Genomic DNA, 14,586 nt, shown 5'->3' with positions numbered 1-14,586 from the left:
TTTCATAGGCGTTTCCTCTCTTATTTCATTGAAGAGGAAAAGTGAAGGCATTCTGTGTGGGTGCGCTGTCCCACGTCACATGTTCTGATCCAAGGAAAGCTTGTGAAATGGTGGTAGAAGGAATTTTTAATGATAATGTAAATGATTAGTTATTTCCCCCATTTAAAAAATTAGGATATCTTATTTCCATTAAATCATTGCACATCTCTATAGTTTTCAGTATTAGTTTTTCAAAATAATGCAAGCAGTATGTGACAATCAAATCAAGGATATTACCATGTATATCACTTTCAATAGAGAACTTTACATTCTATGTCTATTAAGTGTTTCTTCGTCCTTTTGCCCCTTCTACCCACTCATTACAATCTCTGATATCTACACTTATTCTCCCTACTATCATATCTTCAGATCATTCTGTTTCTGTTGTAGAGTATAGGCTTTCAGTATATACTGAGCAGAGATAGATAGTGTTTGTCTCTCAGAGTCTGGCTTATTATTTATTTATTTTTTGAGAGGTTTTTGCTATAGGGCGTGTGCGCTCGCCAGACAGACAGAGACAGAGAGATAGAAAGTGAGAAATCACCCCCCAGGGGGGATGGCCACACTGCAACCCTTCTCCTCCATTCTCCTCTCGGGATCTTGGGCACGCACACAGATGCGCCTGGCATGAGTTTAAGCCACCGGGTCCGGGACTCGAACCGCGGTTGACTACGTGGGAGTCCAGCGACATAGCCATTACACTAACTGCTGGTCCCAGAGTCTGGCTTATTTCACTCAGCACTAAATACTCATTATTCATCTACTTTGAATCACATGACAGGATCTCATTGTTCTTTGTGGCCAAGTAATATTCCATAGTGTATATGTGCCACAGTTTTTCAGTCCAGTCATTGGTTCTTGGGCACTTAGGTTGGTTCCATGTCTTAGCCACTGTGAGTAATGCTGCAAGAAACATGAACATGCAAGTGTCCTTTCCACTGAGTAGTGTTCCTATCCTTTGGGTACATATCAGAGGGTGAGATTACTGTGTCATATGGTAATTCTACCTGTAGGCTTTTTTTTTTTTTTTTGAGAGATTTTTCTGCTATAGGGCGCGTGCGCTCGCCAGACAGAGACAGAGAGACAGAAAGTGAGAAATCACCCCCCAGGGGGATGGTCACGCAGCAATCCCTTCTCCTCCATTCTCGTCTCGGGATCTTGGGCACGCACGCACACGCGCCCGGCATGAATTTTAAGCCACCGGGTCCGGGACGCGAACCGCGGTCGACTACATGGGAGTCCAGCGACATAGCCATTACTTAACTACTGGTTCCCTACCTGTAGGCTTTTGAGAAATCTCCTATTACTTCTCACAGTGACTGTACTAATTTACAGTTTTCACCAACAGTGTAGGAGGGTTCCCTTTTCACCATAGCCTTGCAGCAGTTATAATTCTTGATTTTTTTTTTTTAAAGCATAGCCAGTCTCTCTAGTGTTAAGTGATATCTCATTGTGGTTTTCATCTCCATTTCCCTTATGATAAGGAATGTTGAATATTTTTCATATGCATGTTGGCCATTTGTATGCCTTACTTAAAGAGTTGTCTATTAAGCTCATTTGTCCATTTTTTAAATTAGATTTTTTGGGGTGGGGGTGCCTGAAATGCTTGAGTTCCCTTATATTGTGGTTTTCAGTCACTTAGTGAAAATTTACAAATATTTTCTTGCCTTCTTTATATTGTCTCTTTATTTGTTTCTTTGCTGTGCAGAATCTTTTTAGTTTGATGTAATCTCCTTGGTATATTTTTGGAATTATTGCCTGTGTTTTCGGCATCTTATTTACTCCAGTGTCGTCAACAATTTTCCCTGTTTTCTATTATTAGTTTTATAGTTAGAGCCTTTTCATCTAAATTTTTGATAATTTGAGCCTTTACATCTAAATCTTTGATCCGTTTTGAATTGATTTTTGTTAATAGCGAGAGGTAGGGGTCCAGTTTTATTTTTGTGCATATGGACATCCAGTTCCTACAGTACCCTTTGCTGAAAAGACTATTGTCCACTGCATTGTCTTGTGCTCCTTGTTAAAGGTCATTGACTTTATATTTGGGAGTTTATTTCTGAATTCTGTACTCTGTTCCATTGATCTATATGTCTGCTTTTGTGCTAGTACTGTGCTTTTGTTTTGTGTTGTTGATCACAACTTTACTGAACTCAAATCAGTTTTGCTCACCCAAGTCCTATAAAACCAAGCCATAGGCACATGGTGTGATGAAGGAAAGTACAGCTTTATCACAAAGAAAATGCAAGGCAAGTGGAGTGGGTAGCTATTGCTGAAAAGACCAGGTCTCTTTGAACTGTTCCCCACATGCCTTTTTAAGGGCAAAATTATGGGCAGAGCTTCCAGGCGTGGGATCATGTCCTGGGCATTCTTGATTATTAGTGAGGTCTTAGATAATCAAATTTCTGTTTAGGTTTCTGGAGCCATTTAGCTTGGGGTCTTTGAGCTTGCAGCCCTCAGTTTCCATACTACAAATATTGAAATGAAAACCTTATCTTTCCTTTGAGAGTTTTTAGAGGTCAAATGGCCCCTATTATTCATGGCCCCTGTTGTTTCATTATCATAACCAAAGTCTGAAGCCCTACCCCTACTCTGGGCCTTTACAATGTAAATGGACCTTGTATTCCAAGAACCTTAGAAAATACACTTTAGTTTTAAATTAACCCATATTAATTTTTAGTTTGGGAAATTCTTACTTTTTCTTTAACTGAACGGGAAACTGAGGACACATCTCTCTTAGGGGGGTCTCTGCTCGGTTTCAACTTTATATTTTGAGGTTGAGTAATATTATGCCTCCTACTTTATTCCTATTGCACAGTATTGCCTGGGTGACTTTTATGATTCTAGATAATTTTTTTTTTTTTGAGAAGTTTTCGCTATAGGGCGCATACGCTCCCCAGACAGAGACATAGAGACAGAAAGCGAGAAATCACCCCCTGGGGGGATGGTCTTGCTGCAATCCCTTCTCCTCCATTCTCCTCTAGGGATCTTGGGCACGCACGCACACGCGCCGGCTTGAGTTTTCAGCCACCGGGTCCGGAACGCGAACCGCGGTCGACTACGTGGGAGTCCAGTGAGATAGCCATTACGCTAACTGCTGTTTCCCAATTCTAGATAAATTTTATGATTGTTTACTATTTCTGTAAAGACTATCAATGTTAAGTTAATTAAAATTGCATTATATTTGTAAATTAATCTGGGGAGAATTGGCATTTTGATTATATTGATTCTAGTCCAGGAGCACAAATATCTTTCCATTTTTAAATTCCATACGTTTTTTTTACTCTCAGTTTTTCATAGTTTTCCTTGACGAGGTCTTTCACCTCTTGGGTTAGTTTTATTCCTAGGCTTTTTTTGGGGGGTTGGGGGTGGATGTTTTCATCGGGATTGCATTCTTCAATTCAGCCTCAGTCTGTTCATTGTTAGTATAGTCTCTCACTTTTAATTGGGGAATTTAATCTATTAATGTTCAACATTATTATTGGTATTTGTGGTTTTATTTTTGTCATTTTGTTAGTAATTTTTAAAGTTATTTGTAATCTTTCATTTCTCTTTATCTCCCTTTAGTTTTCCTGATGTAACATTCCCTTAAACATTCCCTGAAGAACTGATCTAGAGTTGATGAATTCTTTGTTTTTGTTTATCTGGGAATGATTTTACTACTCACTTGTTGCATATAGCATTCTTGGCTGAAAGTGCTTTTCTTCAGGGGTTAAATATGTTTTAATTCTTTCCTTGCCTGCAGTGCTTCAGTTGAGAGGTTTGAGGTTAGTCTAGTGGGATAACTTTTGTGAGTAACTCCACGTTTCTCTCTTGACAGTTTTAGAATATTGTCTCCATCATCGATTTTTATCAGTTTGGCCTTGATGTATGTACATTAGAGAGCATTTTGAATCTGTTTGGTGTTCTTTGTATTCCTTATATGGATGTCCATATGTCTTGTTTTACTTGGAAAGTTTTCATATAACATTTCATGGAATAAGTTTGGTATGCCTTTAACCCTTCTTGTTGCCTTCTGGAATACCCATATTCAGATATTAGGCTGCTTAATGGTGTCTAGACTTTCTCTTACATTGTCTTCACTTAAAATTTTTTTGCATTCTTTTTTTTTTCTCAAATAATTATTTTATCTAACTTTTATTTATTTATTTTAATTTGACCAGAGAGGGACAGTGAGGGATAGAAAGAGAAAGAAATTGAGAAAGCAAGTCACCAGGTCTAGGACTCGACCAGCAGTCAGCCATGTGGGAGTCCACTACCCTTAACCACCATACCACTTGCTGGCCCCTCTATTCTTTTTTGTAACTTGGAATAAATTGGAGGTTTTGTCTTTAAAGTCAGAGATTTTTTTCTTCTGCATGATCTAATATACTTTTTTTGGGGGGGAGAGGTTTTCGCTATAAGGGCACGTGTGCTCGCCAGACAGAGAGAGACATAGAGACAGAAAGCGAGAAATCACCCCCCCCCACCCCCCCGGGGGTGGGCTGGTCACGCCACAATCCCTTCTCCTCCATTCTCCTCTCAGGATCTTGGGGCACAAACGCACACGCGCCTGGCATGAGTTCTAAGCCACCGGATCTGGGACGCGAACCGCGGTCGACTACTTGGGAGTCCAGGGACATAGCCATTTTGCTAACTGCTGGTTCCCATGATCTAATATATTGTTAATACTTTCAAGGGATGTTTTGTTTTTCAGGGTTGCATTCTTCATTTTCAGATGTTCCTTTTAATTCTATTTTAGGGTGCCTATCTTTTTATGGAATACCTCTTTCAGGTCATGGAATGATTTTCTCACTTCTCATTAAGTTCTCAAGACATTGGGTTTTGTTATGACAAATATTCTGAATTCATTTTATTCGTTCTGTGATTTTTTTGTGTGTTATCCTTTGTTGGTGAGGAGTTACTATGTTCCTTTGAGGGAGAGATACTTCCTGGTTTTCTCATTTCTTGGGTCTCTGCTTTGAGTTTTAGGTATCTGGTGAAGTATTCACTCTGTCCTTTTTTGGGATAGGTTACTGCAGCTGTATAGTTGTGCTCTTTCCTATGGCATGTGTTAGTCATATCTCATTTCCTAGTCTGAGTGGCAGTGCTGGAATCTTTGGTGGGAGTTTTGGGGTTCAGATTTAAAGAGGAGATTTTTTTCTCTTTTTTTCTACTCTAGAGGAGGGGTTGGGAAAGAATTTTTCCATAGCTACACTATTCTTAGTTGGTTGAAACTCTTAAAGTCTCTGGTTCCAATGTGACCCAGGGCTGAGGTTTGGACGACACAATGTAAGGTAGAAGCACAGGTTGCATGCAGTGAGACAGACACTCTCCCCACCCCTCAGTTACTTTGCTTTGGTTCTGGGCAGAGGGGTCTGGTGGTCAGTGGTACACCAGCTGGTTGGAAAGCCCCTTCCTTCTTCTTTTTGATGGGGCTGTTGTGGGGCAGGGTAGTAAATAATGCTTAGGCCAGGCTGTAGACCCCTTCTACCTTCCTCCAGCTGGTCAGACAAGTGGTAGGGAAGTGAGTGGCATACTGTGAGTTTCTTCTTTGTAGGCACCAAACTTGGGGTGTGTTCTTGGGCATGTACCTGGAGATTTGAGAAACCACACATCATTCTTAACTCTAATTACTCCAGGACAAATTGTAACAGAGAAACATTATGGAGCATTTCATTTTTAGTAGGAAAATTTTGACAAAATTATTTGGAAGCTTAAGATGTGACAAGTGAAGAAATAATTATTTTTTTATTTTTTTTGGAGAGATTTTCACTGTAGGGCGCGTGCGCTCACCAGACAGACAGAGAGAGACATAGAGACAGAAAGCGAGAAATCACCCCCCAGGGGGGATGGTCACGCCGCAATCCCTTCTCCTCCATTCTCCTCTCGGGATCTTGGGTACGCACGCACACGCGCCCAGCGTGAGTTTTAAGCCACCGGGTCCGGGACACGAACCGCGGTCGACCACGTGGGAGTCCAGCGACATAGCCATTACGCTAACTGCTGGTTCCCAAGAAATAATTATTAAGTACCTATTGCGTGTTAAGTATCGTTACAAGCCCATAGACCAGTTTTTTTACTTTTAATCCTTTAGTAAGTCTATGGGGTGTTTTCAAAACTAAGAGGGGTAAGGTCCTCCTAATCTTTAGCAAAAGTACAACTGGAATTTGTAGGCAGACTCTGGAACTGTGTTCTTTCCATCATTCATATTCTCCCACAGTCTCCTGGGGTACTAAAAAAGAACCAACATTTTTCACATAATATGTTATCTTTTTCTTCAGGGAAGGAAATGTGAGAGTGAGTCCATATACATGTATGTATTGGAGATGGAGGGAAGAATTAGGAATACAATTAGAGTTAGTATGTTTGAAGTATTTTACAAGGAGAAGACAGTCAAAAAGCGGATGGTATCATGGTTAAGGCACTAGACTTCCTCATGGCTGACTGCAGTCTGAATCCTGGACCCAATGGTTTAAAACTCATGCTGGGCCTGTGTTCTTGTGTGCCCAAAATCCCGAGAAGAGAATGTAGGAGAAGGGATTGTGGTGTGACCATTACCCCTGGGATGTGATTTCTCTCTTTTTCTGTGTCTCTGTCTCTCCAGTGAGCCCACATGCTATAGCAAAAACCTCAAAAAAGAAAAAAAAAAAAAGGGCAAAAAGCAATTCATAATAGTTTAAAACTGGCAGAGATTTTGGCAGAAAGTAACTGTTTCGTATAAATAGTAGCTACTGTTACCTCTAGGAATTTATTTAATTCTCATAGAATTTGATAAAATTCTCACCAATGGAAAAGATGGGTATCATTTGTATTCTTTTACAAAGAAAAGTTTTCTTTGTATTAACAGGGACCATGGTAGTAATTTACATTTGTAAGTTTTATAAGCATTATCAGTATTTTTTCACATTATCTTATTTGTCCCGTTTTGCTTCCATTTCATAAACGGGAAGAGCAATTATGCCGTAACTAGTGGTTCTTTTAATTGCTAGAGAAGTTGTTCTTTCCAAAGAATGCTGCATTGAATATGTCTGAGATAGAAGTGAAATATATAGATTTCTATGGTGATTTAAATAGATGATACAGATATGTTACTTTAGGTAGGAAATGCATTTTAGAAGCTTTTTTTCCTTAAATATATGTATTTTTTATTTCTAGGCTGTTCGCTGCTACGAATCTCTAATCTTAAAAGCTGAAGGAAAAGTGGAGTCTGATTTCTTTTGTCAATTAGGTCACTTCAACCTCTTATTGGAAGATTATCCAAAAGGTAATTTTTCCCCTTGTCAATTTTGTTTGATTTATATGTATAAATATTTAAAGTAATTGTAACTATTTGTAGTCTATTTTTAAGGATACTACCATTTTTACTTCTAAGAAATAATGAGGTCATGGACATATTGAATGATGAGAAAGAACAGTAGATAGAAATGGAAAAATGTCATATAACTCCATGTTAAATCAATAAGTTTCCTGTTCAGTAAAACTGGTGACTAGCAACAGTACAATATGGTTTTGTTCTGCCTTATGAAAATCCCTGTCCTTTAAAGGCTCTACCATAATAGAAAGTAAGCTAGTTTGAGATCTAGCTATTTATACAATGCTGGATACGTTGGAAAGGTAATAGAAACTCAATATTTTCCTATTTTTAGCCTGGGTTTAGATTTCATTGGGTCATCAGAAAAGTCGTGATGCACTTCTGCATAGAGAAACATAGAAAAATACGACATGACTTCCAATGACCCATATTTTAGCTAGAGAAACATTTGAATGAAAATCTTATCAGTAGCCATGTTATTGTAATGGTAAATAATACAGAAATACAGAGAGATTATTACACATCAGCTGATCCTTGGACAAAATCAGTTTTTTATTTATTTAAAATTGTTTTCCTTTAAAATAAGTGAATCAACTATCTAAAGGTAGTCAGTCTCCTAAGATTAACTCTTTTCATGGTATCAAGGTCATGAATCAGACCATTTCTCACTTAGGAAGTTAAAAGCACCCCTATATACCACTCTCCTATGTGAAAGGAAAAATTCACAGCAAAGGAAAACTGTTCTTAGAATCAAGGACATTTTAACCTTTTGATTATAGTCAGTGTCTTGATGTGAAGTGGTGGATGGATGGATTCTGCTTGTTTTCAACAAATGTTTAGTGGACAGAATACCTGGCAAGTAGTTCCAGGGCCAGAGTGAAGGACTGTTGGTATTTCATGTTTTTGCTTTATTATGCCACATTTAGGTCAAGTGAACATTTTCTTAATGAAAATGTAGTTTTCGTCTGAGACAGGCATACTCTATGAAATTTGAAGTCGGGCTTATTTCCGAGCTCTCTCAGTTCTATTATTTATAGCTGTATTACCTTTAACAGATTATATAAACATCCCTGAGCGTCTGTCTTCTGATCTATAAAAGGGAGGAGGAGATGTTGGATGGTAGCTAAGGAGTTTTACAATTATTATGTGAAACTGATTAGTACTTAGCAAAATTACTTGAGCTCAACAGGATAATAGGCATTAACAATTGCTTAATACTTTATTAGATATCTTAAATTACACTTCACAATTTATTTAAAGGAAATTATATCAAAAAACATACAGAGAATTCTATGCAGTCTACTAATTAATATTAGTGCTATACCTTTACGTACTTAGAGAACAAAATACTTTGAGAGTACATAAACAGAAAGCTAGACTCATTTATAAAAAAATTGACTATGAAAGTAATGGAGAATCCAGGGACATTTGTTTTAGAGGTGTTTTTTCTTTTGGAAAGTTGGAGGCATGTGGCAAATAGACTGTTGGCAAACTGGCTGGGGGGGGGAATTAGTCCTGTGGGAGAAGAGAAAGCTAACCTAAGGATTTAAGCCTTTGGAAAGATGTGCTCTGAAATTCATTTACTGTTGTGTAGATGAACTGACCATTGATAGGTAGGTGGTAGCTTCGTTAATTCATATTAGGAGAACAAGGAAAGAAAGAATGGATGCAGAGGTATAAATATATAAATGTGTATTTTAATATTTCAAGTTGATGTCTTCTCTTTCTTAGATGTGAGTTATTTGTTTTTTAAAAAGCTTCCTTGAGTCTCTTTTTAGCCACATTCCACTTACCTTTTTTCATTTAAAATACTCATTATTGAATACTTTCTTTCTATTCTATTTATCTTTCTGCAAGTCCAAAACTAGAACCATTCTCTAATAGCACACCTCCTTCCACCAACACACTCACATCATCACCACTACCAATTTACAGAGGCATTTTTTCTTCAAGCTGCTTTCTCCTCTTCTCTTTGGAACCAGTACAAGATTAAAATAGAGAAAAAATACCAGCCACAGGCAAATAGGTTTTTATAACTTTGTACAATAAACATAAACCATGCACTGAACATACACTTCTGTGAGCAAACTTCTCAGGTATATATATTTAGGGGACTTACTGGCCTTGCTATTCTGAAGACAGTTCTTTAATTATTTTCCTTGATTCATTATCATCTTTGTATAATATCTTCTGTGCTCTGCAGTTTTTCTGAATTTAGTACCTTGTAAAAAAACTGCTTTTACTTCTACAGAAGAAAATGATAGAATTAGTTATGTATGCAAATTGTACTGTGGTTTTTCTAGCCTTACATTTGTCATTCTGATTTCACCTTCTTTCTTTCTTAAAGGACTTCCTGGAGTTTTGGCCTACAAGTGGTATACTTCGTTATCATTATTGTTATGGATTTAATTCATTTAAATTTTGTGTCATTTCAGATAAATTTGAAGCAGAAGGGAAAAGAGCTTTGGAAAATATTTTCTTAGCCTTTCTGGCTGTTAATGTGTGCAAAGTTTAATTTTCAGTCAGTTGATTTTGCTTCTAGGAATTTGGCCTAAAAAAAGTAATTGTTAGAGGATTATATGAAAGTGGAAGCTCAGAGCACTTGCTGTATTGTTGTAGGTTGGATTCCTCAGGAGGAGAATATAGTATAAATGATGCTGTATGTTTAATAAGAAATTCCTTTTAAAATCTATACCTATTGAAGGTGGAGGATAGATCCAATATTGGACAGAGGGAGAAATTAAGCTGTAACAGCCTTGGCCAACTCGATGTTGAGGTCTGGAGCTAGACTGGCCCCTTCATAGCTATACCAGGTTAGGCCAAATGGCCTGGCCTTCATACTCCAATGATTTGATATTGGATGTAAGCCAGCCTGGGAAGGTGTGTGGCTTTTGCATGGTAGTTCTCTGCAGCTCTTGTAGAAGCTCATAATAAGATACCGTCAGCAAACAGGATTCCTAACAGTTCTTCCTTGAAGTGGAATTTGAATGATCTTCACAGTGTCTATCATACTTCTTTTCTATTGGGTTGTCAGAAAAGTTATGACACATTTTTGTTTAAAATACACAGAATACTCCTGACTTTTTGGATGACCCAATACTTCTAACTCCAAGCTAACCCAGTAACCTCTGCCAAACCAAATAGCTGAAGAGGCTGTGTTACAAAATGCCTTACGCCATGAAGATGGTACAGTGATTTCTTTGGGTTCAAGGTAAACCTGAGACAGTGCCTTAAGTTGAAGGACAAGCATATATATTCAGATGAATATTTGTGATGGATCTTAGGAGCAAAGTAGTTAACAGAAGAAATATATATGGTAAATTGTAGGAGAAGAGAATCACTGAATTAAATTAGTTGCTTAGAAGACCAAGTAGCATATTGCCTTAGAGTGTACAGCAAAATTATAAAAAGATACAAGACTTAGGGAATAGATAGTAAGAATTCCAGAAGAAAAAAAAATAGTTGGAGCTAGTCATTTTTGATAATTAGTACAAAAACATTAAAATATTTAGAAAGTTATTTCTTTTTTTAAAAAGAATTATTTTATAACTATTTGTTTATTTATTTATTTATTTTAATTTGACCAAAGAGGGGCAGAATGAGAGAAAGACAAGGGGGGAGTGAGGAAGCAAGCCACAAGGTCCGGACTTGAACTGTGGTTGGCCATGTGGGGGTCCAGTGCCCTTAACCACTATACCACCTGCCAGCCCCAGAAAGTAGTTTCTTCACATTTCATGGTGAGCTAGAAGTAGTACATTTTTCTACTTTTTCCTCCTTCAAGCAATTGATCATTTTTTGGCTTGTTACTTTTGGGCAGAACAACTTTGGTTGTTTTAGTCCTAAGCAGTTACAGATAATTAGAGCAAGCTATATGCTAAGAGTTGCTAATGTTGAGAAGTTACAGCATGGTGAGCTAGCTTTCTTTTTGTCTTTCTTGGGTCAAGTCACAATACTCCATCTTGGGATATTTATAGCATAAGAACATAAAGTATGTATGTATGGTCCAATAATACATCTTGAACTTGGTGTCTCCAAAATTAATCAGTTTTTTAAATCCATTTGGTATAATCATTCTGAAATAGGTTTTAACCATTATAAAGATTTCCAAATAAATGATTTCCTTCAGTCTCTATTAATAACTTGAGAAAAATCTAGTTACAGTATAACTAGGAATCTTTTTTGTGTAGAGGTAACTTATAGGAATAAGGGGTGTGCTTTGGTTAAAACTATTTCACTATAGAAAGGCTCTGGTGATGGTTACTTTTATAACCTTTATAGAGTTTTAATGATTTATTTGGATTAGGAAACATAAAATGTATTAAAATATTTCTTAAAGTAAGGTGCCAGTCCTAATGGGAATAGAGTATAATTGTTGAAAAAATGTGTAAAAAAGTGGAAAGATAACAAAAGACCCAATTACAAATCTGTTCCTGCATGTTGGAGTATCAACATTGTGACTTTGAATTTGAGAGTTCCTGTTTATTTCTCAGTTCACCATATTGTTGTATGGATGCCATGTTTCCCCCACTATTAATCACACAGGCTTCTTGTACCCTAACCTTTGTTACTTTGCAAGATGTCATGCTATCTATTATTAATCAGATTATTGAAAACGTATCCTCCAAATTCGTTGAAATTTCATAACATCATTAAAAGGGCAATCTCCAGGTTTGATATGGTGACTGCATAAAATTGTCATGAACTTAGACTTCTATTGATTTGGATTTTTTTTTTTTTTTTTTTTTTTTTTGGAGAGGTTTTTACTATAGGACCCGTGCGCCCGCCAGACAGACAAGAGAGAGAGACAGAGATAGAAAGTGAGAAATCACCCCTGGGGGGATGGCCATGCTGCAGTCCCTTCTCCGTTTTCCTCCCGGGATCTTGGGCACGCACGCACATGCGCCTGGCGTGAGTTTTAAGCCACCGGGTCCAGGACGGGAACTGCGGTCGACTACATGGGAGTCCAGTGACATAGCTGTTACGCTACCTGCTGGTCCCAAGGATTTTTTTTTTTTTTTAAGAGAGAAATTTTTGCTATAGGGTGATCGCGCTTGCCAGAGAGACAGAGAAGCAGAAAGTGAGAAATCACTCCCCAGGGGGGATAGCTGTGCCACATTTTTTTTTCCTCCATTCTCTTGGGATTTGGGACATATACACACACACACACACACACACAGTGTGCCAGACTTGTGTTTCAAGCCACCTGATCTGACACTCCAATCACATCCACTCCACTGGAGTCCAGTTTCTTAACCACTATGCCACCTGATAGTCCTGATTAGGATGATTTTATGCAGAAATATAAAACACTTAATTTTCTCTTAAACAATAAAGAAATTTATTATTTAATGTAATTGGAAGTTCATAGATGTGTTCTATGCATAATTAGAAGTCTAGAAGGATCCAGGTGTTTCCTTCTGTTTCCTCTATTGTCTTCTGTTGATTTCATTCTAAGATAATTCCATTTGTGCTTATATTTGATTATATCAACTTTATTGTTCATATCTAATAGTAGATCCCATGATTGTCATCTACAAATTAGTGGCAATCAGGCCACTTGAGCTCATGTGCTCATTTCTGGACTAAAATAGTCTTTGAGATTGTCAGGTACTGATACTTCTCAGATCAGTGAAGGGGATTGTGAGTGGGGTTGGAAATAAATGAGTGTTGGTTATGCCATTCACTGTACAGACTCTTGTTTGACTATGTTTTTACAGCTAGTTTGATAATTTGGTGTGCCTTTTTTTTAAAAAATGAAGACCATTATTAATGACCTTCATGAACTAGCTATACCATGAAGAACTAGGGAATGAGGGATGTCTTAAAACCAGCACTTAGCCACAACTGGAAAAATTACTTGTGGTCTAATGACCTAATGATAGATTGGTTGGCATTATCTTTTTGTAAAAAAAAGGTCAACATTATTCAAATGTAAAAGTTACTTGTTCAGATACATGATAATACTTTGGGACAATGCTTCGGTAATTAAAATATATTCAGAAAGTTTTCAATATAGTATTCATATATATTTTGGCTGTTTAACAGTAAATGATATGGAAGCTTTATATATGGAGTTTTGGAATATGTTAATGTCCATTTTTGGTTAATGTTTTTTTATTCAGTACTTCATATCCTCATACAGAAGATGATATTTTACTTCTTTGTTGAAGTAATTTGATCACTGACTAGTGAATGTTAACATGAAGCATGTTGCAAAACTTTCTTTCCTGGTTTCTAGTCCTTAATACCTTTTTCTCCTTTAAACTATGCAGTGTATTATACATGAGAAGAATGTATGAAAGTATATGTACCATATGGTTTAAAGACTATTAAAATTTACACCCATTTACTTATTATACAGGTTAAGGAATAGAGTGGCACTGGTACTGTAGCCTGTGTTCTCTCCAATTTTTTTTTTTTTGAGAGGTTTTTGCTATAGGGCGTGTGCACTCGCCAAACAGACAGAGAGCGACACAGAGACAGCAAGCAAGAAATCACCCCCCAGGGGAGATGGCCACGCTGCAATCCCTTTTCCTCCTTTCTCCTCTTGGGATCTTGGGCACGCACGCACACGCGCCCGGCGTGAGTTTAAGCCACTGGGTCCGGGACTTGAACCACTGTTGACTACATGGGAATCTAGCGACATAGCCATTACGCTAACTGCTGGTCCCTCTCCAATTGTATTCTCTTCTCTTTTTCCATAAGTATAACCTCTATCTGATTATGTAATGTTCCCTTGCCTTAAAAAAAAAAAATTCTTACCTCTTTCTCTTTTCCTTTAGTGACTGATGAAAATGTCCATCAGTAAGATACTGTTTCATTTTGTAAAGGTCATATTGTCAGTATTGGAGAAGACTCTCAGGATTGGGAAAACTAAACTAGAGACTCTGGGTCATAGTCTGGCTTCTATTCCTCAACAGTTTACAGATGACCATTTTGGGGAAAGATGGGCATGTATGATTTTTGTCAAACATAATAGTCATAGAGAGGACATTTGAGAAAACTAATGTGGACCAGATAGTATAAAATCTGTCAGAAACTTGATCAGATAGTGGACACTTCAGAAGCTTAAGAAAGCAGAAGACTTAACCCTTTGGTGGGATAAAATGAGAACCCTCACACCACCCATTTTATAAAATGTAGATCGAGAGTAGAATAGGACTTACTCAGAACATGGTCAAGAAAAACCAAGCCCAGGGAACCAGCAGTTAGCGTAATGGCTATGTTGCTGGACTCCCACATAGTCGACCGCAGTT

At 37.6% G+C, this 14,586-nt stretch overlaps 1 protein-coding gene across 6 annotated transcripts in view; it reads left to right on the top strand.

Annotated features, from left to right (window-relative positions):
* Window positions 1-7,173: 7,173 nt before the first annotated feature.
* KDM6A (lysine demethylase 6A) overlaps window positions 7,174-14,586 on the top strand; it is a gene marked incomplete at its 5' end in the record, with an annotated part of 161,607 nt that continues 154,194 nt past the window's right edge. For all 6 annotated transcript variants that reach the window (XM_027772012.1, XM_027772013.1, XM_027772010.1 and 3 more), the window contains 1 exon segment: window positions 7,174-7,282. In XM_027772012.1, the coding sequence (XP_027627813.1) occupies window positions 7,174-7,282 (109 nt within the window).

The sequence above is a fragment of the Tupaia chinensis genome, unplaced genomic scaffold, assembly GCF_000334495.1.
Source record: "Tupaia chinensis unplaced genomic scaffold, TupChi_1.0 Scaffold000248_1, whole genome shotgun sequence".
NCBI lineage: Eukaryota > Metazoa > Chordata > Mammalia > Scandentia > Tupaiidae > Tupaia > Tupaia belangeri.
The sequence above is the reverse complement of the archived record's forward strand: the minus strand, read 5'-3'. Positions and strand labels throughout refer to the sequence as shown.